Here is a 25041-nt window from a genome sequence, read left to right as displayed (position 1 = left end):
GTTCCAGGCATCCATTATGGAGAGAGTTAAATTATAGGAAGCATGCAACACAACTAAGTCACAATCTTTACAGTTATGGTGATGAAAACAAGCTAACTCAAACACATGCATGCCTTATTTAAAAGTTTTGCTACCTGAACACACTACTACTACACTCCATACAAACTACAACTTTGGTCCGATAAAACAATAGACAAAACAGTTTTACAGTTTTTTTTGTACATGTTTTGACTACCAATCCCTTTGTATACGTTTTCACCATTAATTACAAGATTTACATCTGCACAATATGTATAAAATAAGTTATTAAAAAGGAAGACAATATTAAAACTTTCAAAAAGAAAACTGTACAATTAATTTACAGATATAATAAACTGAAGAAATTTTGTGCCAAGTTTTTCTTCCACATTAGAAACTATTTGGTAGGAATTGAACCTTTTAGTTTACTGATATATTTTCAATAAAACCTGAAAGAGATCTGAATACTAGTGGTTATCTCATTACTTAGAGTGCTAACAACTTCCAGCGCTGTTAGACTCTCAACTTTTTAAATACCTCCCATAGTCTGCCAACGTGCTCTGATGCAATAGTTACCTTTCACCAATATAAATAACAGTTTTCTGTTAGAAACTGTGTTTGGATCTAAGACCCAAAATAATTCTCTTCACTTTTTATAAAATGACAGTGTTTACTACATACCCCAACTTTCATCGAACTTTACGAACAATTATAAAGGCATACCATCAGTATTTTTGTCAAAAGGCAGTGTTCCACAGTATAACGCCTGAGCGTCATCAGTTTAGGACGACACCATCAGGAAGTAATGACTGCTATATAGGAGTCAATTCAAAGTCATCATTAACATCAACAAGGGGAACATAAAATTCCTGGATTTCATAAATGCTGATAGATTTATAGGTGGCAGGATCAAGTTCCTGGAGCTTGAGCTGCCATTCTAATCTCTGGACGGCATTTAAAGCCGCAGCCTCATGTTGTTGCCTCATTAGAAGACAGGTCTATTTAAAAGAAGAGAAAAGTTAATTGGTTATTTTGTTAAATTGGCTTTAAAAATTAATCTCATCTGTACTTTCTTTAGGGACTCGGATGGATACATCAGGAGATGGGTTTGAATTACGAGTCCATTTCTGTTTTACCGTTTGTACCCACATGCCAATTATTTCTGGGTCTGTCACTTCACTTTCATCTTTAAGACTTTAATTTGAAAATATTCTTTCAAATTATGAGACTTCAAATTATCAGAGGAATCATGAAAATCTAGGGAGAGATGATTTTTGAAATGACTTAAAATGTCAAATAAAATACTTAATAAATTTGCGAAATATATTTCTTCTCATAGTGTTCTCCTATTCTCTCATATGACAGAGCTATAACGAGACAGGTACACAAACACTCACGCTGGAAACTACTTTTTTTGTGGTAGTTTCATCTTTTACACTACCTTGCTCTTTAAAACGGACTTGTGGTCTTTATTTCCCTTTATCTTTCCAATTGTGGGCTAGAGTGGGGATTCATGACTAACCAGTATTTTCCTTCCTAATTATTTCTCCCTGATGGAGCTGCACTTTATGTTTAAGAAGGGGGAGGCATTCATTTAAAGCTGACTTCTAAACATACATACCTTTAATTTGTCAAATTTATCATCCACATCTTGTAACCAAGACATGAATTGTCTTGCATTAAAGCGATCCCTCACAGAAGTTTTACTGTCATCAGACTAGAAGAGAACATTAAAAGTAGTTGAGTACTATACAATAAATCACTTTAAAAATCTATGCCATTATAATATCTTTTTATGATATGTGCTTTTTTTAGTAATGATGAAAATATATATCAAAAAAGATAAAAATAAATTGAATACTGTTAAAATTTGATAAAGCTTTTATTTCCATATTGAGTAGACAGATTAGTTACTAGAATTCTCAGGATGCTGGATTTAGTTGTTAACTAAATAGAATTTTACTGCTCTCTGAGTCCAAGATATTTCTCAAAAAGGCACGTCATATGAAGTACTGTGCCTGTGACATTCTTATTACAGTTTAATCAATTTCAGCTTTAATTTCAATGTTAAAGTTTACTAAAGGGAGGGGCAGAAAAAGTGTCCAGGTGGGAGACAGCTGCCTTTGAGGCCAACATTTTTTCCAGGACCAATCTTTGCAGTGCTCATAAAGAAATTCTGTACTAACTCTTAAGAGTACCAGTTTTGGAATTAAGATAGGATATCTTCAATTTTCAGCTCTGTAGCTGTGTAATCTGGAACTAACCATATACTCTCAATTTTCTATTCTACAAAATGAGATAGGGGTACCTTTCTCAAGCTTGTTTTGAGAATTAAGAGTGTTTCTAAAGCCCTAATCACAATGTATAGGTATACAGGAAGCACTCATTGCAGCACTCACTCACTCAAATTACTACTGCTGCTATTACCACCAGCGCTGTCCAAGTGGCATCCAGGCATCGGGTAGCCCCTCAATCACATTCTCACAGTTTTTAGCAGCTATCACTTCATCCTTGGTCCTCAAGTAAGATGTTTTGACTATTTTAAAGTTTATTGTTGAGTCTTTTTTAAATATTACAAGTTTATTTTGAAAAGGAAGAAGTAATGAGAAGAGACTAGCCTAATGGATGATCCAAGCCCCTACCCAAGAAAAGGTAGACATTTTCCCCTACTTCATTCCTCAGAGGCTGTTCCCATAGACTTTCTACTCTAAAGCCAGCTGTAAAAGGGCAGGTAACAGTTCCATATTTAAGTCCCTAAAAATGCAGAAATATTTCTAGGATAAATAAGCCTCACATTTTGGCATCTCATTAAGTTAAAATTTTTTCCCCCCATGTCAGGCCAGATAGGTAACGTTGACAGCGTGGTAACGAGGTTTGACTGAGGCAAATCTCAAATATTAGTGTGAAAACCCAATTTTCACGCTTATGAACCACAAAAGGATCTCATCAAGCTTAATTTGAGTTTAAAATCAGGTGGCCTGGAAAATTTGGATAATGGTATAATAAATTACTCAAGTTATCAAAATCTCTTTATAATAGAAAATTTATATCATTTACTTTTAGGAGAGAACAAAGAAAACAAGTCTTAGGTAGAAATCCAAGAAAACTAAATATAGACTAAAGCAATAATTTCTTCAGCTTGATATAAAAAGAAATTTTCCTCAAGAGAAAGATTTAGTTTTTCAGCCCTTTAATTATTAAGCTTATTGTGGCATGATCTTTTGTCTCTGATTTTGGGATGATTCTGAGGGTTTACTGGCAAAATTCACTTAATTTGAAATTCTCTTTTTAACCCGCATGAGGCTGCCAAGCATTCCTCAGCTCTGCTGCATTTCATCACCAACGTGCTTTCCTCTGTTTTATGTCTTATCAGAAATTCCTCAGGGTTTTGGTTTAGCAGTTTCCCATCTCGATTTCTAGCTCTGCTATGGATTTATTTTTATATGTCTTTTGTCATTTCAATGACTTCTGGGAGAAAGAAGAAATAAACCGGTGTGTGTGTTTACTCAACTATCCTGAACTAGAAATCTTCCAGAGACTTTTCCTTGTAGCTTAATTATAAAGCTTCATTTATACTGCTCTAAAATTGATTTCATTACTAATTGCTCAAAACTTAAAAAAACCTGAAGATACCACATGGTCTAGTCTAGCCTCTAGCAAAATGGTTCAACTGTTCATTTCAGTTATTAAAAACGACCCCTTCTTCCCTTTAAAATCTTTAAATTGGAAAGTGGCCTCTCTAGTGTCTGTTTCCATAGTCAAACAGTTCTTTCTTAAGATCTAATTATGTATTTTAACACTCTCTTCAGATATTTCTGAAGAAAAAAATAGTTGGTGCCTTAGAGTTTGAAATCCACTTATCTAATTCCTGTGTTTAAAGAGGAGAAAAATAAAGCCCAGAGGGGCCTAAGAATCTTTCTCTGTAACATTCCCTATTATCCTTTGTATTACTAGTTTGTCTGATTTAAAAAAACATTTCCTAGTCTGTTCTTAATTGATAATGCTTCACTGTGTTTATATTTTTAAAATTTTAATCACTATATTCTTTTGCTTCTCACTGATGAATTCATTCTGGTTTACGAGGCATACAAAACTTCTCACAACTGATATGACAGGTTCTGAACTCATATAATTTTATGTGGCAGTAAAGATATTGCTCTAGTGTTTCACGATTAACGTATTCCACCAAGATTCAACATCAAAACAGGAGCCTGGCCCTGTTTTAGTACCATCACAATGTATAGGTGCCACCTGCCTGCACTGATTTTCAGCATCCAGTAGCTTTTCAGCAGCTTGAAAGCCAGAACTAAATGTATAAACATCTACTTTAGAAACAAATTACATGTTACCTGTAAGGGCACTATCCTAAACACATTTCTATGTGGTGATTATCTGCTTCCATAATATAAATCTAAATGTTTAGAGTGCTTTACAAAACAGAGGACCAGTTGATCTGGAAGTACTTTGGTCAGAAAGAGTTGTTTTTCTCCTTTGAGCTTTAATGACTGTTGAATTCAAGTTTCTTCTATGGAATACCTTCTAAAAATAACCAAATTTTACTTTTAGAGCATTTATTCTAAATGTATCAATGAACATTTTACCTGAGAGTCCAATGGTACATTGTATACTTCTGCATCTAGTAAAACAGTACAAGCACTAAACGGCAGCGTTTGATTTGCCAATGTTCTTGCAGCTCTGTAATGAACTCGTAGAACTTCCTGTTCATTGGATACAATGAGTTTTTCCTAGGCGAACACAACAAAAAATAAAAAAATAAAATCAATCCTCAACAAATTTTTTTTGAAATAAGAAAAAAAAACCACTTTAAATATGCTAAAAAACCCTGAATCTGAGTAGCTTTTTGTTCACAGCAGGCTTGAGAAATTTGAGGACTCTTTAGTGTTCCAAAAGTACAAATTTTCTTTCCAAAACTGGTAGTTTCTTTCTTTCTTTCTTTTTTTTTGAGACAGAGTCTTGCTGTGTTGCCCAGGCTAGAGTACAGTGGTGTCATTGTAGCTCACAGGAACCTCAAACTCCTGGGCTCAAGTGATCCTCCTGCCTCAGCCTCCTGAGTAGCTGGGAACATAGGTGCACACAACCACGCCCAGCTAGTTTTTCTTTTTTTAGTAGAGACTGGGTCTCACTCTTGCTCAGGCTAGTCTCAAATTCCTGAGCTCAAGCAATCTTCCCATGTTGGCCTCCTAAAGTGCTACGATTACAGGTGTGAGCCACTGTGCCCTGCCTAAAATTATTTTTTAAAGTACAATGGTAGCTTCTAGTGTATTTACTAAAATGTTCAACCATCACTAATAACTCCTGAACCTTTTCAACACTCCAAATAGAAATTCTGTACCCATTAGCAGTCACTGCCCATTACCCCGTCCTCCATTACCTCATCTACCTTTTGTCTCTGTGAATTACCTATTCTGAACACTTACTATAAATGGAATCATACGATATGTGGTCTTTGTGATTGGCTTCTTTCACTTAGCATAATGTTTTTAAGGTTCATCCATGCATCAGTACTTTATTTCATTTTATGGTTAATACTCCACTGTGTGGAGATACCACATTTTATTTATCCATTCATCAGCCGATGCTGCAGTTTCCAACCCCTGGGCTGCACACTGGTACCCGTCTGTGGCCTGTTATGAACTGAGCCACAGAGCTCTACCTCTCCTCAGCACTGGCCTGTGAAAAATTGTCTTCCATGAAAGTTAGGAACCAGGCTGCACAGCAGGAGGTGAGCAGTGGGCGAGCTAATGAAGCTTTTACAGCTGCTTAATCACCACCTGAGCTCAACCCCCCCCCCCCCGCCATGGAAAAACTGTCTTCCATGAGACCGGTCCCTGGTGCCAAAACAGTTGGGGACTGCTGAATTCATGGATATTTGGGCTTGAAGGTTGGCAAAAGATGCCACCTCAAAATATGCCACTTTGGAATAAGGATTATTTTGAGCAAAAAGATACTTGAAAGGCAGCAGTGCTCTGACCTCCCCGTTTCTTTGTGAAAGGAGGAGATAAAACCCATGTGAAAGATGCCCTCCTGACACCAGGAGGAAAGAAACATTCGTATCAACAGAGATAGGGACTCAAGGCCAAGAGACTTGTTAAAATAACTTTCATCTTCCTTTAGCCTCCCCATATATTTTAGTTACTTTTCCACAGTTGCCCTTCCTTCTTCATCCTAGCATGAAAGCATTTAGGTCTTGCTACTTCTTTGGGTATTACCTTATGAGAACTCCTATGTCACGTAAAACCTGTATCTGTATGTTTTTCTCCTGTTAATCTGTCTTATGTCAATTTAATTTTCAAGCCCAGACGGAGATCTTAAGATGGGAGAGGGGCTTTTCCTCCCCTCCAAGTTGCTTCCACTTTTATAAAAAATGCTGCTATAAACATTCACACTCAAGTTTTTGTTTGGATGTATGTTTTCATTTCTCTTGGGTAAGTTAACTAGGAGTGGAACTGCTGGGTCATATGGTAACTGTGTAACTTGTTGGAGGAAGTGCCAAACAGTTTTCCACAGCAGCTGTATCATTTTACATTTCCACCAGCAAATGTATGGAGGTTCCAATTTCTTTATATCCTAGCCAACACTTGTTATTACCTGTCCTTCTGATTATAGCTATTCTAATGGGTGTGAAGTAGCTTCCCCTTGGCGAGGCAGCTTCTCTTTCATAATGAGTGTTTTCATAGAAATAAACATACTGTATGTGGACACCGACTACTTGTAAACCTCTAACAATCACAATAAAATCCTGCCTTAATGTATTAAGTCAGGAGTCCAAAACTTCCAATTATGTAATATGCAGAGTCACTCTACCATAAGGTTAATAAAATGACCTAGGCAATCTTCTGCACTTAGCAAACTGGGAATTCCTGGAGTCCAGCTACAGATCCCAACCCATTCTGATCTTGACTACAGACTGGTGCCATCTGGTGGTAACTATATTCTTTGGCTAAACATCAATAGGGATAACCCTGGGACCTGGGCTGATTAGAACTTCAAGGACGGAAGTAAAGACTCCAGGAACTCCCCAGTTATATAACATTCATCATTTGTTGGCTCTGTCTGGGAGGCTAGGCTGTGAGAATACAAAAGATGTGTCTAGTCTTCTCCTCCCAACCCCCAACCATGTTCCCCATTGTCCCTTCAACTCACCAAAACTTCAGTCTTCCCCTGTTGGAGAAGGCAGGTAACATATCTAAATATACATTATTGCAGAGTTTTACTGTATTTATAATTTAGTGAAAAAACAAAGAAACATGGTCCTAACTAACTTCTTAGGTCTTATGTGACAAATGATAAACAGGTAAGTCTACCATTTATGATTAAGTACAATTTACAGTGCAACCTGAAGTAATAAATAGCCAAAAACTTGATGCAAAGAAAAACAGCTAGAAGTGTTTTCCTAGTAAGTTGGTTGTAGTCCTGTAGAGACTAAGAGCAATAAGCAAAAATCTCTCCAAAGCTAACACTGTGTGAGAAATGTATTTTCTAAAGTCAGATCCTCCCTCTTCTAAAATAACACAGATATGTTGCTTAATTGATAGTCCAAATATTCCACTTTAGATCAGCATTCTTAATTTTGTGTCTTTGAACCCCTAGACCAGAGCCTCTTGATGTCTTATGGAGATAGGTTATGGTTATGCTAAAGTATTGCTTCTTCTTAGTTTCTGGGGTGAAAGAGTAGAACATGGGGCAGTTCTGAGGAAATGGGCCAGGGGCTCTGGCTGCAAGCCTTGTTCATTCATTTAATACAGCATTCAAATGTTATTTTCTGTGGGGAAAATGACCCTTAAAGAGGGGTTCTTGGGAGTCCTCATACCCCCAAAAAGCCTTTGGGATAGAATGAAGGAAGGGTAGTCTGTGAACTTGGATTGGAAAAAATTATATCTTTATTTTCACTAACCTCCAGCTGGCATTTCTTTCGACTATGAATGTGTCCACAAATCACAAAGGAATCAGAAGTTATCTGCAATTTCGTCATCCATAGAAATGACAAATATTTCCAAATTTGTATTATAGTTTCTACAGATATCCTCCCCAAATTTTATATATTTTTCAAAACTCCAGCAGTTATCAGATCTGCTGCTCTACGACATGATTGCAGTTCTTCTGTGTAGAAACACTTGTGCAACACAGCTGGCCAAAGATCAAGCAATTCTGCAGCTAGTAGCTATTCAGCCACCAACTGGTAAAGTTTTTTGTTCTCATATTGGTAAGATGTTTAAGTTGCTAATATGCTGCAATTCTAATTGTTTATTGGTCAGTATTGTGGAAGGTGTTATGTCATTTTGTTATTTGTTAAAGTTCTACAAATTGCACAGTTCAAGTAAGAATTTTTAACTGTAAGGTAGTATGGCTTTCTGTGACCTGGATAGGTGCATAGGTGAATATATACCAGGTAGCTTCAAACATGTGTGATGGCTGAAACAGCAATTGATGAGCTATATTACCTAACTTCTTATTGCTACCAAATTACTCATTGACAGGGGGTCATGCACAGTGTTTTAAGTTCTGTATTTCTATATCAGCTCTTCTTTCTTTTGTTGCTTCTTTTTGTAATCCTATGAACTTTATTCATTTAAAAACATTCTGAAAAGAGGTTCCAAATTTCCCAAATTGTTACAGGGGTCCATAGAACAAAAAAAGTTAAGAACCTTTGCCAGGGGTATCAATCATGTATGAATCAAAGAAATTGCATACAAGATTCTGTTTGCAAATGAGTAGATGTATATTTCTGTGAAGAAGGATCATAGCTTGTATCACATTTTTAGAGATCCTTGACCCTCCCAAAAGATAAAGAAAGTGTTATATTTTTGTAAATCCAAGTAAAATAACCTTTAAAATTTCTATAAATAACTGGATAGCTTTTTCCTCCTGTCATTTCATGCCAAAACTAACCACTGGAAATCAGATACTACAGCAGATCTATAAGGACGCACAAGCACAGCCTTTACAAGCATTTTGAACTTTGGCTCTAAAATAACTAGTTTCAAGCAATGACTCCAAAACTTGGAAATCTAAATGTCCCACTAGGAATCTATTGCTATTAGTTCTACTAATTCAACAAATGATAACAAGAAATTATTAGAGACTTTTAAATACTGAAAATATAATCAACATGAATTAAAAATATGGGAGTAGCTATCCTAAAATAGGCTTAAAATTTCTCCACCTAAATTTGGATATGCACAAGATAGCAAAATCAAACCATTTCCTGGAATGGTTCTAAATAAGGAAAATCCACTAATAAAAAACTGTAGGCCATTTAAATTTATTAAAATAATTTTTTTAGCATAAAGGTAAATTTAAACATTTCTTACCCTTTCAATACTGTGTTGCAAACGTAGTTTCATCCTTACAACTTCCTGTTGCCGAAAAAGCTCTTTAAGTGGATCTGACAGTGAAGGTGGTGGTGTAATCTAATTTTAAAAACATAATTAAAAATATTAGGATTTATTTATAATAATGGGCTACTCTTTTAAAATTAAACCCTTTTAGTGCATAACTTAAATTCTGATGATCTGTGATTTAAAAAATACAGTACTAACCATACAACTGATTGTTACTTCTCCGTCCATTCTAACTGCTGGAAACAGCAGGGTATTACATAATCTTAGATGTTTTGATTTTGAGGTCACAGCAAATTTTAAAGAGAAAATCAGAAGGACTAAGAAAGTTTCTTACTATGGAGAGACACATTTTAGAGCATCAGTAAGTGATAGCTCACGGACAGGGAGGGAGGAGTCAGAAAAACAGAAAAGCCGGTATAAATATGCAGGAAATACTCATAAAGATTACAGCAGTCTGTGTATTGGTATGGTAAGTGAAGTCTCTTTGCAGACATGATAAAAATCAAACACTGAAGTCCTCAGTGTTGAATGAAATGTCTTTTATAAAAGTAGATAAAATGGCCTATTCGTGGTTTTCAAAATTCTTTATTACATGTAACATCCTATACAACTTTGTCTATCCATACTCCACAAAGCTTACAATTCATCTCTAATTTGGTATTATAGTGGACTGTGCTTTCTGGCAGATGCTGGAGGTTAAAGAAACTCATTCAATCTATGCATGCACTCCCCTGTTAACATAGAGACATCCAAGAGATGTCAGTAACCATCTGTGACCTCTGAATATTCTTCCTCTACCTCTGAGTATCTATTTGATATATTTCCCCCTCTTATCCTTGCTTGTAATTACTGCCAGTATATTAGGGCAAAGTTAAGATAGCTCAGTATGTTTTGGCAAGGTACAACTTACTTGACTCTTCTAACAGTTTAACTGTCAACTCCGTATGAAAGTGGGACAACCGGGTATATTAGCTGCTTCCTGGTATGGTGCCACAGGAATCATACAACACTACATATGAAAAGCTCTTGCCAAAAATCAAACCTGGATCTATTAAGACTCTATAATCAACATAAAGTTTATAAGGATTATGGGGAATTGAAAAATGTGTTAAATAACATCACACAGATTTAATCAGTTGAATCAGAACGTGGAGAATTCTACAGGATAAATAACTTACTGGGCTGATAATTTTTTTTTTTTTTGAGACAGAGTCTCACTCTGTTGCCCGGGCTAGAGTGCCGTGGTGTCAGCCTAGCTCACAGCAACCTCAAACTCCTGGGCTCAAGCAATCCTTCTGCCTCAGCCTCCCGAATAGCTGGGACTACAGGCATGCGCCACCATGCCTGGCTAATTTTTTCTATATATATTTTTAGTTGTCCAGCTAATTTCCATTTTTTAGTAGAGATGGGGTCTCGTTCTTGCTCAGGCTGGTCTCGAACTTCTGACCTGGATCGATCCTCCCACCTCAGCCTCCCAGAGTGCTAGGATTACAAGGTGTGAGCCACCGCGCCCGGCCTGGGCTGATAATTTTTAAGGCCTCTAATTTCAGTACATTTTTTTCATTTCTGTGTCCTGCCAACTGCTTTAAATTTAATTTGGTGCTATTGTTTCAGTCCTGCAAAATCATACAGCTCTCTCGTTATTTCAAGGAGTACAGAGGAAGAGTATCTACTCAGCTCAGATTGGAGTGCCAGAGAAAGCTTCCTTAAGAGGGCAGTGCCTGAGCTGCGCCTCAAAGAAAGAGCCAGAGAGAGAAATGAATCACTGCGGGGGGGAAAAAAAGAAAGGCAAAGGAGGGAGGGAGCTAATTTCTAGAAGAGAGGATAACAGGATCAAAGGCATGAAACAAAGAAAACAGTACAGTATCCACAGGCAACTACTACAAGCAGTCCTGAGTTCCTGGAACACCAAATTTGACAAAAGACATGGTGAAATGAGGATGGAGAGATCAGCAGGGGCAGAATAATGGAAGCCGTAGCCTATTCTGTAAAGGAACTTAAAGTCAGCTCCACAGAACATTGAGCCCATACAGATAATTTACAGGAAATGGTGGCAAGAACAAGTTTGGGAAACACTGTGTACCTAAACACATACATCCACTTTGGTGTCTCACAATCAAAACACATTAAAGGTTCTGAGATGTCCTGTGGTGAAGCAACCTATTTTTAGATTAATAGTGTTTCCCCAAATTATTTGACCATGAAAGCCTCCCCACCACTGAAGGTATTTAATTAACACATTGTGGAAGAAATATTATATTACGTAGAACATATGTAATGGGGAGCCACTGGAAGGTCTTACAGCTTGCTGCTGTGTCAGGAGAACAGACACTAGGAGTCAAGGTTGTAGGAAAGGAATTGAGGAAGCAAATCATTGTTAAGGTGGTGTTAGATGGAGGAGGGAGTGAAGAACCAGATTTTTGGCTAAGTTCAATTTAGTGCTGCCATGCTGAGTTTGTGAAGCTTATGAACATTCAGGGGGAGCCAAAAAGAAGACACGGAGAGAGATCTGGGCAGAATATAAAAATGTGGGAATCATCAACATTTATCTCATGTAGAAGAGAGATAAAAATCACCAAAGGGATACATGGAGACTTTCTGAGAAAACTTGCCCTTTGGTGTTTTCCTCATCTACCTTTAAGTAAATTATGCTTGGCCATTTTATCTTTCAGTATCTGTGAGTCCCAGGAGCCTCAATAGTCACTCTCCCAGCAGTGCACTTTCCTCTTATCTCTCACTCTTGGAATTCCTCCAAGATTTCTGTAGGGTGTGTTGTTACTAGTGGTCACAATAGATTGCAGGTTGTGACAAGTCTCTTTTTTCTCCTTGTTCATTTGATTTTGGAAATCTTGACCTGCAGTTTTATTTATTTATTTTTCTACCTTGATTTCCTCTTAAAAAATGGCAGCATCATAGTTAAACTGTGAGAAAAGTATTTAATGGAAGAATAAACACTTAGATGGATTCTGGGGACATTTTACCACATTTCTAATGGGTTTTACAACCAGATCACATAAATAAAGGTCATTGTGACAAAATGCTAATTAGCCAGCTAGGAGGAAACAAATGAATAAGGCATATTGGAAAGAAGAAAAATAATGTAGTGCTTAAGTAATTTTTGTTATTCTGGTTTTGATTATTTTTTTCAAACTAAATTTTGAACAAATGAGTTTTAGGTCAGTAAACTCAACCACACAGCCTTTCATGAACAAAAGGCTGGAGTTCATATGTTAGTTCTAATAACTACGAATCTTAAAGTCATTTGAAGTTGGGTTTAAGATAATGGTAATTCCTTAAAATTATATAGTTTTAGAAAGTTTAAATGGGCTTTGGGATATACTATTTCAACTTGCTTTGAAGTAGGGAAAATATTCTTGCTTTATAGATGTGGAAACTAAGGATCAGAGATGTGAACTGAATTATTCAAGATCATACAGCTGGTTTATAGCAAAATCTAGACTTGAACTCACGTATGCTAAATTAGAAATCCACTGCTCTTTCTACTATATTCTGCTGTGTGTTCTACTTAGTAATTCTCATTTAAACACAAAAATTAAAAAAAAAAAAAACAAAAAACTCATCCAGGCCGGGCAGTGGCTCATGCCTATAATCCTAGCACTCTGGGAGGCTGAAGCGGGAGGACTGCTCGAGCTCAGGAGTTCGAGACCAGCCTGAGCAAGAGCAAGATCCTGTCTCTAAAAAAAAAAAAAAAAAAAACCCAAAAAAACAGAACTCATCCAGAAAAATTTCTCAGCTCTGCTTACAGTCCCTTTTGAAACAATGTAACAACTAAATACTAATAAAATCAAAGACATATCCCTAGAATTGCTTCAAGGGAATCAAACTCGTATCACATTATCTTTGCAGGAATAAGAAAAGGTGACATAGTATACATAACATATACATACATGTGTGTATACGATACACACACATGCACAATGTAATAAATCTACCTAAATATATATATGAAGTTGACAGATTGCATTAAAGCAGCAACCTAACATTGTTTATTTCAAATTGTTTTTACTGAAATAGTTTGTAATAAGTTCTAATTTAAATATCTTTATAGTTATACCTATATTTCAAGCCTATAATATTGCATATTATTTCAGTTAAAATTTCTTACCCTTTTAGGAGAAATAAAGTTGGGGAATAAAAGAAACAAGTAAGTTACTAGTTTTATATTCTTTGAATCATTAACAAATGATTTTGCTGAAAGAGTCTATTGATGACATTTATTTACAACTCCTATTATTTTTTGAAACAGGGTCTTGCTCCATCTCCCAGGCGAGAGTGCAGTGGTGTCATCATACCTCACCACAATCTCAAACTCCTGGGCTCAAGTGATCCTCCTGCCTCAGCTTCCAGAGTAGCTGGGACTACAGGCACACGCCATCATGTCTGGCTAATTTTTTCTAATTTTTGCAGAGATGGGGTCTCATTCTTGCTCAGGTTGGTCTCGAACTCCTGGCCTCAAGCAATCCTCCCACCTCGGCCTCCCAAAGTACTAGGGTTACAGGCGTGAGCCACTGTGCCCATCCCACAACTTCTGTTATTTTTAATCTACTAGGGGGTATCTAAATCTGTCTTTTAAGAAGACTTAAAAGGCACTAGGCAGATTCTGTGGGTGTGGGACTAAAAAAACCTCTATCTTGTAACTTTTTGATCTTTTCTGAATTGGGCTTTGAAAGAAGGAACATCTTTGAAACAGCACAGTATAGTCAGAGGACTTCAAGTATAACAAGTGTGTACAGTAGGGATGTAACTAGAACCAAGACTAGAAAATTATGAGAAGGACCTTGTATAGAGTAAGGAACTGGGAGTTCAGCCTATATAAAATTAAGACTCCCTGAAGATGTTTAGCCCAGGAGTCACATAATCAGATCTGTTTTAAAATGAACCCAGAGAGTAAGAAGTCTAGATTGAGAGAAGAGATTAGATGAGGACTAGAAACCTATGGCAACAACTCAGAATGTTTTACTTATCTCTGGTATCTAGTTGTTAGCGTAATGCTTAGCACATAGTTATCAATTATATGCAAATGCAATATGATAAATACTTGATAGCCTAAGACGCTGAAGAAGTCCTTGCACAGCAGTGGTAACAGAGAGAAGGGGAAAGAGAAGTGAGAGGAATGAATATGACTTAGTGATTGATCTGATGTGAAGGTGGAAAGGAGGAGATCAAGGTTGAATCTCGGGTTTCCAATCAGGGGAAATTCAATAGCTGATAATGACAGTAATTAAAGCAGAGGGCAAAAAGAGCATTTTTGAGATAAATGGGTTTGGTATTGGGCATAATGATTTTAAGGATCTTAGGGGACACACAGGAGATATCCAGAAGCAGCTAGAAACATGGTTAATGGACATACATCAGTAGTATATTCTGGGCTGAAGATGAATTTGGGACTCATTCTGTAAGAGATAAATGATGTCCTAGCCCTTAATCAGATTACAGCTCAGAAGGAGAGGCAGACACGTAAACAATTTACCATGAGATTAACGGGGAGATATAAGGAAGACACAAGTTATTCTGCTTTGAAAAGATTTTCCACAGAGGTGACATCACAGCTGGAACAAAGGTATGGAAAAGGACAGAGAAGGGGATGGACAGAAGGACATTTCAGGTAGAGAGAACATTACTGCCAAGGCATCAAAAGGAGTGAAGAAAAGATTTCTGTAGAAGAGTAAGTTTGGTTTGGCTGAGATTCTGGGCGAGTTTGGCAGCAGCAGTGAGAAAATGAAGCTGGAGAGGTACTCCGGGGTCAGATTGTCAAATGTCTGGTTAGTATGCAAAGCTTACAATTTGGATTTTAAGCTGTAGGTAATGGGAAGCCAGTTAGTCACAGTTTAGGTATTTAAATAGGAAAATGGCTTTTTATTGCTTTAAAAAGAATAGAAATTTAACAACAAAAAGTCTCCAGCAGGAGACTAAAACTATAAAGAAAAAGTTGCTGCAATGATCTGAGTGAGGGATAATACGGGTCCTCACACAAGACAGTGGTAGAGAGTACAGACTGTGGAGTTGTAAAGCAGAGTGGTTAGAATTTGGTGACTGCTCATTTACTACTTCGGTGTCATTACTAATGAATACAGATTTGGTTTTGAGGAAGCAAGGAGTAAATAATTCCTTCTGGTATATGTTAAGTTTGAGATCTTAGTGCAGGAATGAGGCACTCATCTCTCAGTTTCTGGGAGTGTAGTTGGCTAGTATCTCTCACTGGAGTCCCTCTCCAGTTACCTTTCAGGGAACAGTACTGGTGTGCCCAAAGGCATGTTCCCTGAGGGGAGGGCCGCTGGCAGAAGGCACATCCCACTCCAAAGCTCTCGTGGGTTCAGCTGAGGTCACTGCTGCAACTGCATTTCAGTTCAACTTCTCACTCTGCCCAATTCTGCTTGTCTCACATACGGATTCCTGATAAAACTCACCGATAAACTTGCACACAATCTCAGTTATCTAATTCCTGGAGAACCCAACTTATGACAAGGTGTTTGAAGGACATTTAGGTGATGATGCTCAGAAGGAAACTATATTTAATTCTGGAGGTCAGCAAAAATGATATGGCTAGGTAAGAATTTCTGGGGATTAACTGGCACCTGGAAGACTGCTGAAACCATAGAGACAGGTAATCTCCACATCTGGAGAGCACATAAAGCAAAAAGTCAACTGGAAAATGGATCACTAGAGAACTCATGTTTAATGGGTGGGTAGACAAAAAGTGTCATTAAAAGAGATAGAAAAAGATTAGGTAGTGAAGCACAGGAACCAAAAAAGATTATCATCATGAAAGACCAGGGAAGGGAAGATTTTATGAAGTAGTCACAATGTCAAATTTGACAGATCAAATAGAAAGACAAATGAAAACAGGCCAATGAGTCTGGCAATTAAGGGCTCAACAGTGTTCTCTGCCAGTGCGTGATGGCTAAGGAATGAACAGGAAATGAAATAGAGAAAACACGGTGCGCAGACTACTCTCCAAGAGCATGGCAGTGAAGGAGAGAGACAGTAAGCTCGATGAGCTCACTTAGTGAGACATTTTTTATCCCCAGGATGGAGGAGACCTATGTTCTGAGTGGGTGGATAAAGGTAAACAGAGAGGGGAAATTGAAAAAAATGTACTAGTGAGAACAGCGTTTTAATAGAAGGTCCCAGAGATGAATGGAAAAAATGGGATCATAAGCTTATGTAGAGGCATTAGCCTTCAAAGAAATAAAAACATGTCTCCTTTGAAACAAAAGAAAAAGTAGGTAAGGAAAAGAAAATAGTGTAGGATCTGTGCTGTCCAATAAGGTGGCTATTAGCCACACTTGGCTATTGAGCACTTTCTGAAATGTGGTTAGTCCTAATTGAGATGTGCTGTAAGCATACCAGATTTCAGATTTAAGTTTTTTTTTTTTTCTCAAAGAGCAGCAGTTCAGTACAGATTTAAGTCTTAAAAAATGTAAAATATCTCAATAATCTTTCTATATTGATGTATGTTAAAATAGTACTTTGGATATATTGGGTTAAATAGTTATTAGCACTAACTTTACTTTTAAAAATGTGGCTACTAGAAAATTTGAAATTACTTATATGGCTTGCATTATACTTCTATTGGACAACGTTGCAGATGTATATCAAATGATGTTACTTACTGTGGGAATACAAATCTTGCTTAAGGGATTTCCATCCAAGAGATATGATCCGTTAAATGTTACATATTCATCATAATACTGAGGTGCTTGAGGAATAACACTACATAATAATTTGCGCTTTTCTTCAATTTTTTTCCTTATGTGCAAGTATTCAAAATATGGATTTGCTCTCTCTGAACTATATGGCTGAATCTCATCTAGTTTCAGAGAATCTACGATGGCTGCCAGAGATTGCTGAGTTTTCTCTTTTGCTTGTAGTAAAGAGGGACTCACTTGCACAGGCTGAGGTACACGCGACACTTTTCTTTTCCGTGGATGGTGAATTTGAGGATCGTCTTCTTCAGTTAATCTTATTCTTCCCCTAGGAGATGAAGACTCACTGTCTTTTTCTGATAATAGCGTACAGCTAGCAAGAATCTGTTTGCTTTGATTTGCCATTGTACTCGCTTTGTTTCTAGTCATTCTTTGAGGGATTTGGTTTTCAGTTTTATCATCTTCATTATTTTCTTCTAATTCTACTTTAACTAGTTGACCGTATTTATGCATTTCTGGTTGAGTTGACTGTTGTGAATGGTTTTCCAGACTTGATAAAGTGCTCTGTTGAGATTCTTCATCTTCGATGGAAAGCAAACACTTTTCACTTTCAGGACAGTGTTTTGCATTATCTTGTTCATTTAGGTTTCCTTTTGGCATCCCTGCATTCATTTCACATAAATCAGAATCACACCTATTCAAATGAGTTAAAACCAAACTCTCCAGTTTTTCTTTTTCATGTGAAATAACCTGAATATCAGTTGTGCTATTCTCAACCTCATGGCCACTGGAAGACTTGTAAGTTAGTTTGCTAAATGCATAATGTGTATTTAGCTGGATAGAGGCATCAGTTCCATTAAAGTCCTTTTCTAATGGTAATACAGGTAAACTATTAGTCTTTTCAAAATTTGGTGATACTTCTTGAATAGTGCTTTCAGAATACACTGGGACAAAGGTGTCTGTCTTTTGAACCTCTGCTAGGACAAAAGTATCTTCTGTATCTTTTGTAGATTCATTATCAGTATCTAAAACAGAACTAATAACATGATTTGCACTTTTCTGTTGTAAAATACCCGGCTCTTGATTGGCAACATATGACAAAGACGTATGTTTAGAAATAGATTCAGCATCTGAAAGTGATTGGGTGGGGAAAGAGCAAGGTTGCTGGGAAGGCAGAAAGGATGCTGGATCCTGAGCACAACAGTTTCCTGGCAGATCAGTCTGGTGCAGGGATAAAAAATCAGTATTTTCTTTCAATATTTTGTTTTCAGGATTACAAAAGCCCTGAACAGAGGAATCTTGATCAGGTGTATTAGAGTTTGGGCAGATGAAGTCTCTGGTGCTTAAGGTCTCCAGTCTATCCACAGGTATCTCCCATGATTTATTCTGGATCACACCAACCTGATTAGATGATTCTAAATGCACAGGACTGTCCACTACAGTGCCCACTGCAGCAGTACTCTTGATGACATTTGTATCAGCTGAAACATATTTATTGTTTACAGATCTAGTTGGAGAGGCTGCAAAACTGGAATGTATGCTAGACACATTTGAATGGTCTCTTTCAGGCACATTTGAGAAAATCTCAGGTTTGGGAGAAGGACAAGTATCTCTTGGCACAGCTAGTAAGCTACCTTGATTGCTTTCTTCTGATACTGTCTGGAATTGTTTTGTGTGTTCACAAATGACAGATGGCATGCTACATCTTCGAACTTCTACAATAGGTCTCCCCTCGTTTATAACTAGTTTAACATCTTCTACAGAAGATGACCTGAGATGTGATGTTGGAAGTCTGTTTGCATATGGTGGTTTAATTCGCTCTGGCAGGTCAGCTAGGCTGTCCAATTCCCTTTCATGAAGAGCAGGAGATTTGGCAATTGGTAAAAAGGGTGACTGGGAAAAGGACATTTGGGATTCTGAACCCTCTAATACAAAGTCAGAGTCATACTCAACTGGAGGCCTTGGAGTTGTCACTGTAGTATGGCAGGAATCTTCTGAACTAGCAACAGAAATCAAGGATACAGATCTGGAGCTGAGACCCAGCTTTTCAGTTTCTGATCTAGGAGACCTGTTTAAGCTACTATCTGAAACAAAAGACGACTTCCCTAAATTCATTGTATTTTTGGTGTCAACAGATTGTGATCTGCTACTTACAGCATCTTTTGATTGTTTCTCCTTGGTGTAAGCATCAGTCAACTCTGAACTCTTCGACCTAGTAAGTTCTTTATTTTTGGATTCAGCTAATGCATGCTTTGTTTTTTCTTTATCTTTTACTTTAAGTTCTAAACAGTTACGATTTCTCAACCGTTCCTTTTCCTTTTGCTTAATCTTTTCCTTATGTTTTTTGTGCCACTGTTCTATTTCTAGGTCTTTAAGGCTTAGCATTCGCTCAAAACTTGTCTGCATTAAGTCATCATTCACTAACCTCTTTTCTTTAGGTCGAGTATCCTTTGATGCTGGTGATGACTTAGGTTTAGGCTTATCTGCTTCAGATTTTAGTTTGAGTAAACTATTCAGTTGGATCTTATCTTTATGTTTGTCTCGCTCTTTGTACCTATCGATATCCTTATCTTTTTTATCTTTTTCTTTTCCATCTGGAATTTTCAAGGGTTCATCTTTTCCTTTTTCTTTAAGGGATAAGGGTTTGTCATGTTGTGCTTTATTACCATCTACTATACTTGACTTTTTCTCTTCCTGTGTGTGTTTGGAGTTAGTTATATTTATACTTTCTTTATCTCTAGACTTTTCTTTTTTATCTATCTCTCTGTCTTTTTCTTTACTTTTGCCTTTTTCTGATTTAGAATACTCATTTTCTGATTGCTTATTTTTCTTCTCTATCAAGTGTTTTTCTTTGCTTTCCGCTAAATGTCTCTCCTTTTCAGGTTTTTCTTTGTCATGTTTCCTATCCAGTTTTTCCCTACTTTTCTCTCTGTCATCAGTTTTTTTAATAGTAATATTTTTGATCTTCTCACCTTCTTTATGGCATTTCTCTGTGTGATGTGAATATAGCTTGTCCTTTTCTTTTATTCTATCGGCACATTCACTAAGATCTAATTTATCTTTTTCTGACTTATGCTCATGTTTTGTCTTCTTCTCTTTTTCAAAATTTTTTCTTTCAGTCTTCTCGACATCCTTTTCTTTAGTTTGAAACCGTTTTTCAGATTTTTCTTTACTCTCTTTTATATGTTTTTCTTGTTTTTCAATGTCTATTTCCTTTTCCACTGACTGTAGTCCTATAGATTCATCACTGGCACTTACACTCAAAGAAGTGAATTCTGTTTCTTTCTCTGTGGGTACATTCTCTCTCTCTTCTTTTAGATCTTTTATTTTTTCTTCCCTATAAGATTTCTCACTCTCCTTTTTAATCTTTTCCCGCTCTTTACAGTTCCTCTCTCTTGGGATATGCTTTTCCTTAGTTGATTTATCATCTTTCATGTTTTTTTCCAATTTTGATTTTTTTTCTAATGTTAGGGACTCATGTTCCATATTTAAAAATAAATCTTCAGTTTCATCACTTTTAAAAAAATTCTCTTTCCAAAATTCTCTATCAAATTCTACACTCCTCTGCAGTTCTTTAGCACCATCCTTATTTTTATATTTCTCCTTTTCACCTTCAATTTCTTTCTTATGCTTTTCTTTTTCTCTCTCTTTATGTTTCAATTTATGTTTTTTTAATGTTTTACCCTCTTTATCCATTTTTTTCAGTGTGCAATCTGAATTTTCAAATGTTGGACTATGATCTTCATCCTTTACTTTGGCATTTGATTTTTCACCAAATTCTAAGTGAAAATCTTTCTGATGTTTATTTTTTTCCTTATGCTTACAATATTTTACACTTGAACTTTCTGGCAAGAGTTCAGATTCTGTATTATCAAACCGAACAAGATCAGGCTGTAATGACATTTCAGAACTTCCTGGTGATAAACATGTTTTAGTATGTTCTTGTTTTAGTGGTGTTGATTGTTTTTCACTTAATCCACAAGAATGTTTGGGAGATTTACCAGTGGAAATGTGAAATAAATGTAACGAAGTATCATCTTTTGGGCTAAAAGATTTCCTAAAATTCCCCTCTTCCCTGGTCTTTTCTGGACAATCTAGTGCAGTATTAACTGTCAAGTTTGCTACTCTGGTATTTTCTTTTCCTTCTTTTTCTTGCTTTAGCTCTTGGTTCTCTTTATTTTTATTCTGATTTTTTAATTTTCTTTTAACTTTGCCTTTCTGTTTGTGTTCACTTGAAACTACATATTCCTTTTTGGTTTGTATATCAGAATTTGATGTTTCAGGGGCAGAACATGAAGTAGAAATCTTTTTGTTCTGAAGAACTTCTTCATCAGAACTTTCAGTACTTGAATACAAAACCCTAGATGGCTTTTGTTTTTTACTTTTAAATGATTTAGGATAGAAGGCTTTCTCCTGTTTTGCAAATAAACTATTCTTTTCTGCTTCAGATTCATTCTCTTTTCGTTGTTCTTTCCTAAGAATATGCCTATCATCAATCATTTTATTTATTTCTTCATCATCATCATCTTTGAACTCATACTCATCAAGGGCAGATGGAAGAGGTGTTTTACTGGGAAGTATCTGTTTATTTTCACAGATGAGAGAGTCTTTCTCTGTCTCAGAGTCAATATTTTCATCAACACTAGAAGGATTTACTGACTGAGCCTCTTCAGAATCTAGAATAAGAAAAGAAATCTGTTGGTCAAAACACAATTGTCAGAAAAATAAGACAGCGAAAGATATAACTTACACAATAAATATTTCAAACAATTCAAAATCATTTCAGATTTATAATAGTGCAATAGAAATATTTAAGAACTCTGCTACAGTGTTGTAGAACTAACTGCTTTATGATGAGATGCTTTTTACACTTCCAAAGGCATGCAATATATTAAATTCACAATATATAATATAAAAACATATAATACAGAGATTCATAACCTACAGGTCTAGATTCAGGAAAGACACTAGCCACTAAAATGTTATGTAAAATTCTGCATACATATACAGTTTTTCAGGAAAGAGAATACTTGACTTAGATTCTTTGATCCAAAACAGATCAAGAACCACTAACTGCAAGGGCTTAATTATGTAAACACCATAAATTGTTTTTATGTGTTTCAGAATATTTATTAGTAAAATTATAAGGGATTGCTTGCATGATTTCCATAAAGGATAATAACTTACAGGTGAATGGTTTAATGGTCATACAAGAAATAAGACTATTTAGGAAAAAAACAGAAAAATTAAAAGAAATATAATCAATTACCTAATTAAGATTGTAACAAGTAAATTGAATATATAATTTCATAAAAATTGCTGTTTCTTAGTTTTCCTCATCTATGATTTAGACTTGTTACTAATATATGATTTAGTATAATGTGGGAAATAATGGGCTCAATTCCTATATATTTTTAAGTACATGGAAATCTAATTTTATGAAATTGCCTCCAAGCTGTTGTATAAAATATAGCCCAAGCATTGCTGATTTTACTTCATTATGTCTTTTAACAAAATGAATTTTCTTCTTCCCAGGTTAGCATCTTTTCCTACCTGAAATGTTGTATACACGGTGCCTCTAACTGAAAAGAAAACCTGAGACGCTAAAGGAAATGAAAACCCTGAGGCCTCTAACCAAGAGGGGAAAAAAACCCCAAACTCATTACAATAATGATAAAGACTTCATTTGCTAAGTATTTAATATTAAAATTATACATTTTAACATATTAAGCTTCCCCCAAAGTAATCTAGCTCCCAAGTATTCTCCCATGAAAATTCAAATTCCAGTAACATTTTTGAGTGTCTACAAGGTATTTGGCACTGTAGGAGGATCTGAGAGATCACAATCTTTTTTGGAGAAGATGTGGGAATGTTCTAAGATAGTATCATTACAAAGTGGTTGGTGAAGGGCACACTTATGACTTTGACTCAAACTGTACAAAAGCGATTCATGTAGCTAAAACATTTGTATCCCCCTAATAATTCTGGGGGAAAAAAACCCCAACCCCCCCAAAAACCTCAAAATAAACACTCCACAGATTTCCCCAGCTAAAAATAATAATAAAATAATAAAATAATAAAATTCCCCAGCTAAAAAAAATAATAAAAAAAAAATAATAAAATTTAGGGACACTGGAGTCCCTAAAAAGTGTCAATGAGTGATATAGTTATTCTGACATACATAGTATAAAAAACCTCATTTTTGAAATAAATGCTCGTATATATGTTAAAAATATTCTCCATTTAAGTACATTTAATCATGTAGAAAAACGTTAATACACGTTATTACTCAGAAACAGCAGTGCATCGTGTGTGTGTGTGTGTGTGTGTGTGTGTGTAGGAAAAAACAAAGGAAATACATCAAAATGTATCATAGTAAACTCTGGTTAGAGAAATTTTGTGGATGATTTTTATTTTCTCCTTTAAGCTTTTCTCTATTTTCCAAATTCCTAGCACAAAAGGTGTGTTACTTTTATCATTAGAAATTTTTTTTTAATTCACTAATAGGTATAAAATAGTACCAATATTTGGTCTGATTTTTTTGATTACTGGTGTGGCTTATTTTTCCATGTGTTTATACTTCCTTCTGTGTAATGTGACTTTACAATTTCTTCAGTCTGTTTTCTTCCAGTCTTTTTATGCCTATGCGTATTATTATATTACTTCAATTATACTACACATTCTATCTTATGCACATTTCACTTAACGTTGTATCACAGTGCTTACCAGTTTTGAACAAAGGCATCAGAGGTTCAATGAAAATTCTCTTAAGGGAGTTATACATGTATGTATACACTGAGAGATGCGGTTATCTGTCATTTGTACTTCTGATTCATCAACTTGAAGCAATGCTCTCCAATGTACATATACCTTTTTTCTAGTAGTTCTTTTTATAAGATTCCCACTTTTTTAAAAGGAAAGAATATAAATTCTAAAGTAAATAACTTAGCCTGACATTAATGTCCATGATGAGTCCACAGGTGAACTGTCACCTGGCTCTGGGTGCCAAGTCACACATGCCCAACAGGCCCACCCCTCTGCACACTATTTTCTCAGCACTGTCTGCAACAACCCTGTGCTGCTTGCAGAGAGGCGGGGGGACCTCAGCAAAAACCACTACCTCCATGACACCATTTTCTTGCAGCCCTGGCAGACCCTTTGCTTCCTTAAGCAGCCTCCAATAAATTTATTTTAACCACTCAGGAACACAGATCAACTTGGTCCTGGATACTAATGGGACAGTAAATTTTTAAAAAAGGTTTGTTTTGCCTTTCTTAGTAGATGACTGTTATAGTGAAAAAAAATCACCCCAAACCTCCAAATCCTCAAGTTCCTGTAAGTCAAAAAAGGCCAGGATTATCATTATACTATTTTCCATTTTATTCCATTTTTTTAGTCTCTGATATCTAATCACTAAATTTGAACTTGTATTTAAAACATTTTAGATATTTATGACAAGAACACTCCTTTAAAAAAATTCAGTGTTTATCATTTCAGTTTATTCTCTATTTGGGAAAGCAGGAAGGAAAATGAGAAACAGAAAGGTTAAGCAATTGTTAAAACATTAAAATTTTTATTAAAGCATTTTTCTCCATGAAAAAATGATAAATTAAGCTCTATTTATTTATTTTTAAATGGACAAGACCTCACTGTGTCACGCAGGCTGGAGTGAAATGTAGAGATCGTAGCTCACTGCAGTCTCCTGGGGTCAAGCAATCCTCCTGCCTGAGCCTCTTGAGTAGCTGGGACTACTGGTTCATGCCACCATGCCTAATTTTTGCTTATTTTTTTAAAGAGATGAGGTCTCACAATGTTGCCCAGGCTAAATACACTTAAGTACATTTGAAAGTTGCTCTTGTACATCTCAAAGCAAGTTCAGATATTTGCAACTAAGACTGGTGACATTTAAAGAATGGTGAAAATATTATTTGAGTTCTCTATTATGCTTAGGCTTGACTTTTTTTCTACTGAGCCTACCATAAATTTCCATCTTT

General features: G+C 36.1%; 1 protein-coding gene and 1 non-coding gene across 2 annotated transcripts in view; both read right to left on the bottom strand.

Moving 5' to 3' along the window:
- Window positions 1–417: 417 nt before the first annotated feature.
- Window positions 418–25041, bottom strand: part of ANKRD12 (ankyrin repeat domain 12) — a 110366-nt gene continuing 85742 nt past the window's right edge. Inside the window, exons 9-13 of the mRNA XM_069468554.1 lie at window positions 17015–21723; window positions 9351–9449; window positions 4620–4763; window positions 1640–1735; window positions 418–1016 (exon numbers count right to left, since the gene is read on the bottom strand). Coding sequence (XP_069324655.1) covers window positions 831–1016; window positions 1640–1735; window positions 4620–4763; window positions 9351–9449; window positions 17015–21723 — 5234 coding nt within the window. The 3' untranslated portion in view covers window positions 418–830. The remainder of the gene's footprint in view (window positions 1017–1639; window positions 1736–4619; window positions 4764–9350; window positions 9450–17014; window positions 21724–25041) is intronic.
- On the bottom strand, window positions 2856–2960 carry LOC138383564 (small nucleolar RNA U13). The gene has a single exon (XR_011233626.1). It is a non-coding gene; the product is annotated as a small nucleolar RNA U13 (small nucleolar RNA).

This window comes from Eulemur rufifrons, chromosome 5 (genome assembly GCF_041146395.1).
Source record: "Eulemur rufifrons isolate Redbay chromosome 5, OSU_ERuf_1, whole genome shotgun sequence".
Lineage (NCBI taxonomy): Eukaryota > Metazoa > Chordata > Mammalia > Primates > Lemuridae > Eulemur > Eulemur rufifrons.
Note: the sequence above shows the minus strand (reverse complement) of the source record. Positions and strands in the feature narration are given on the sequence as shown.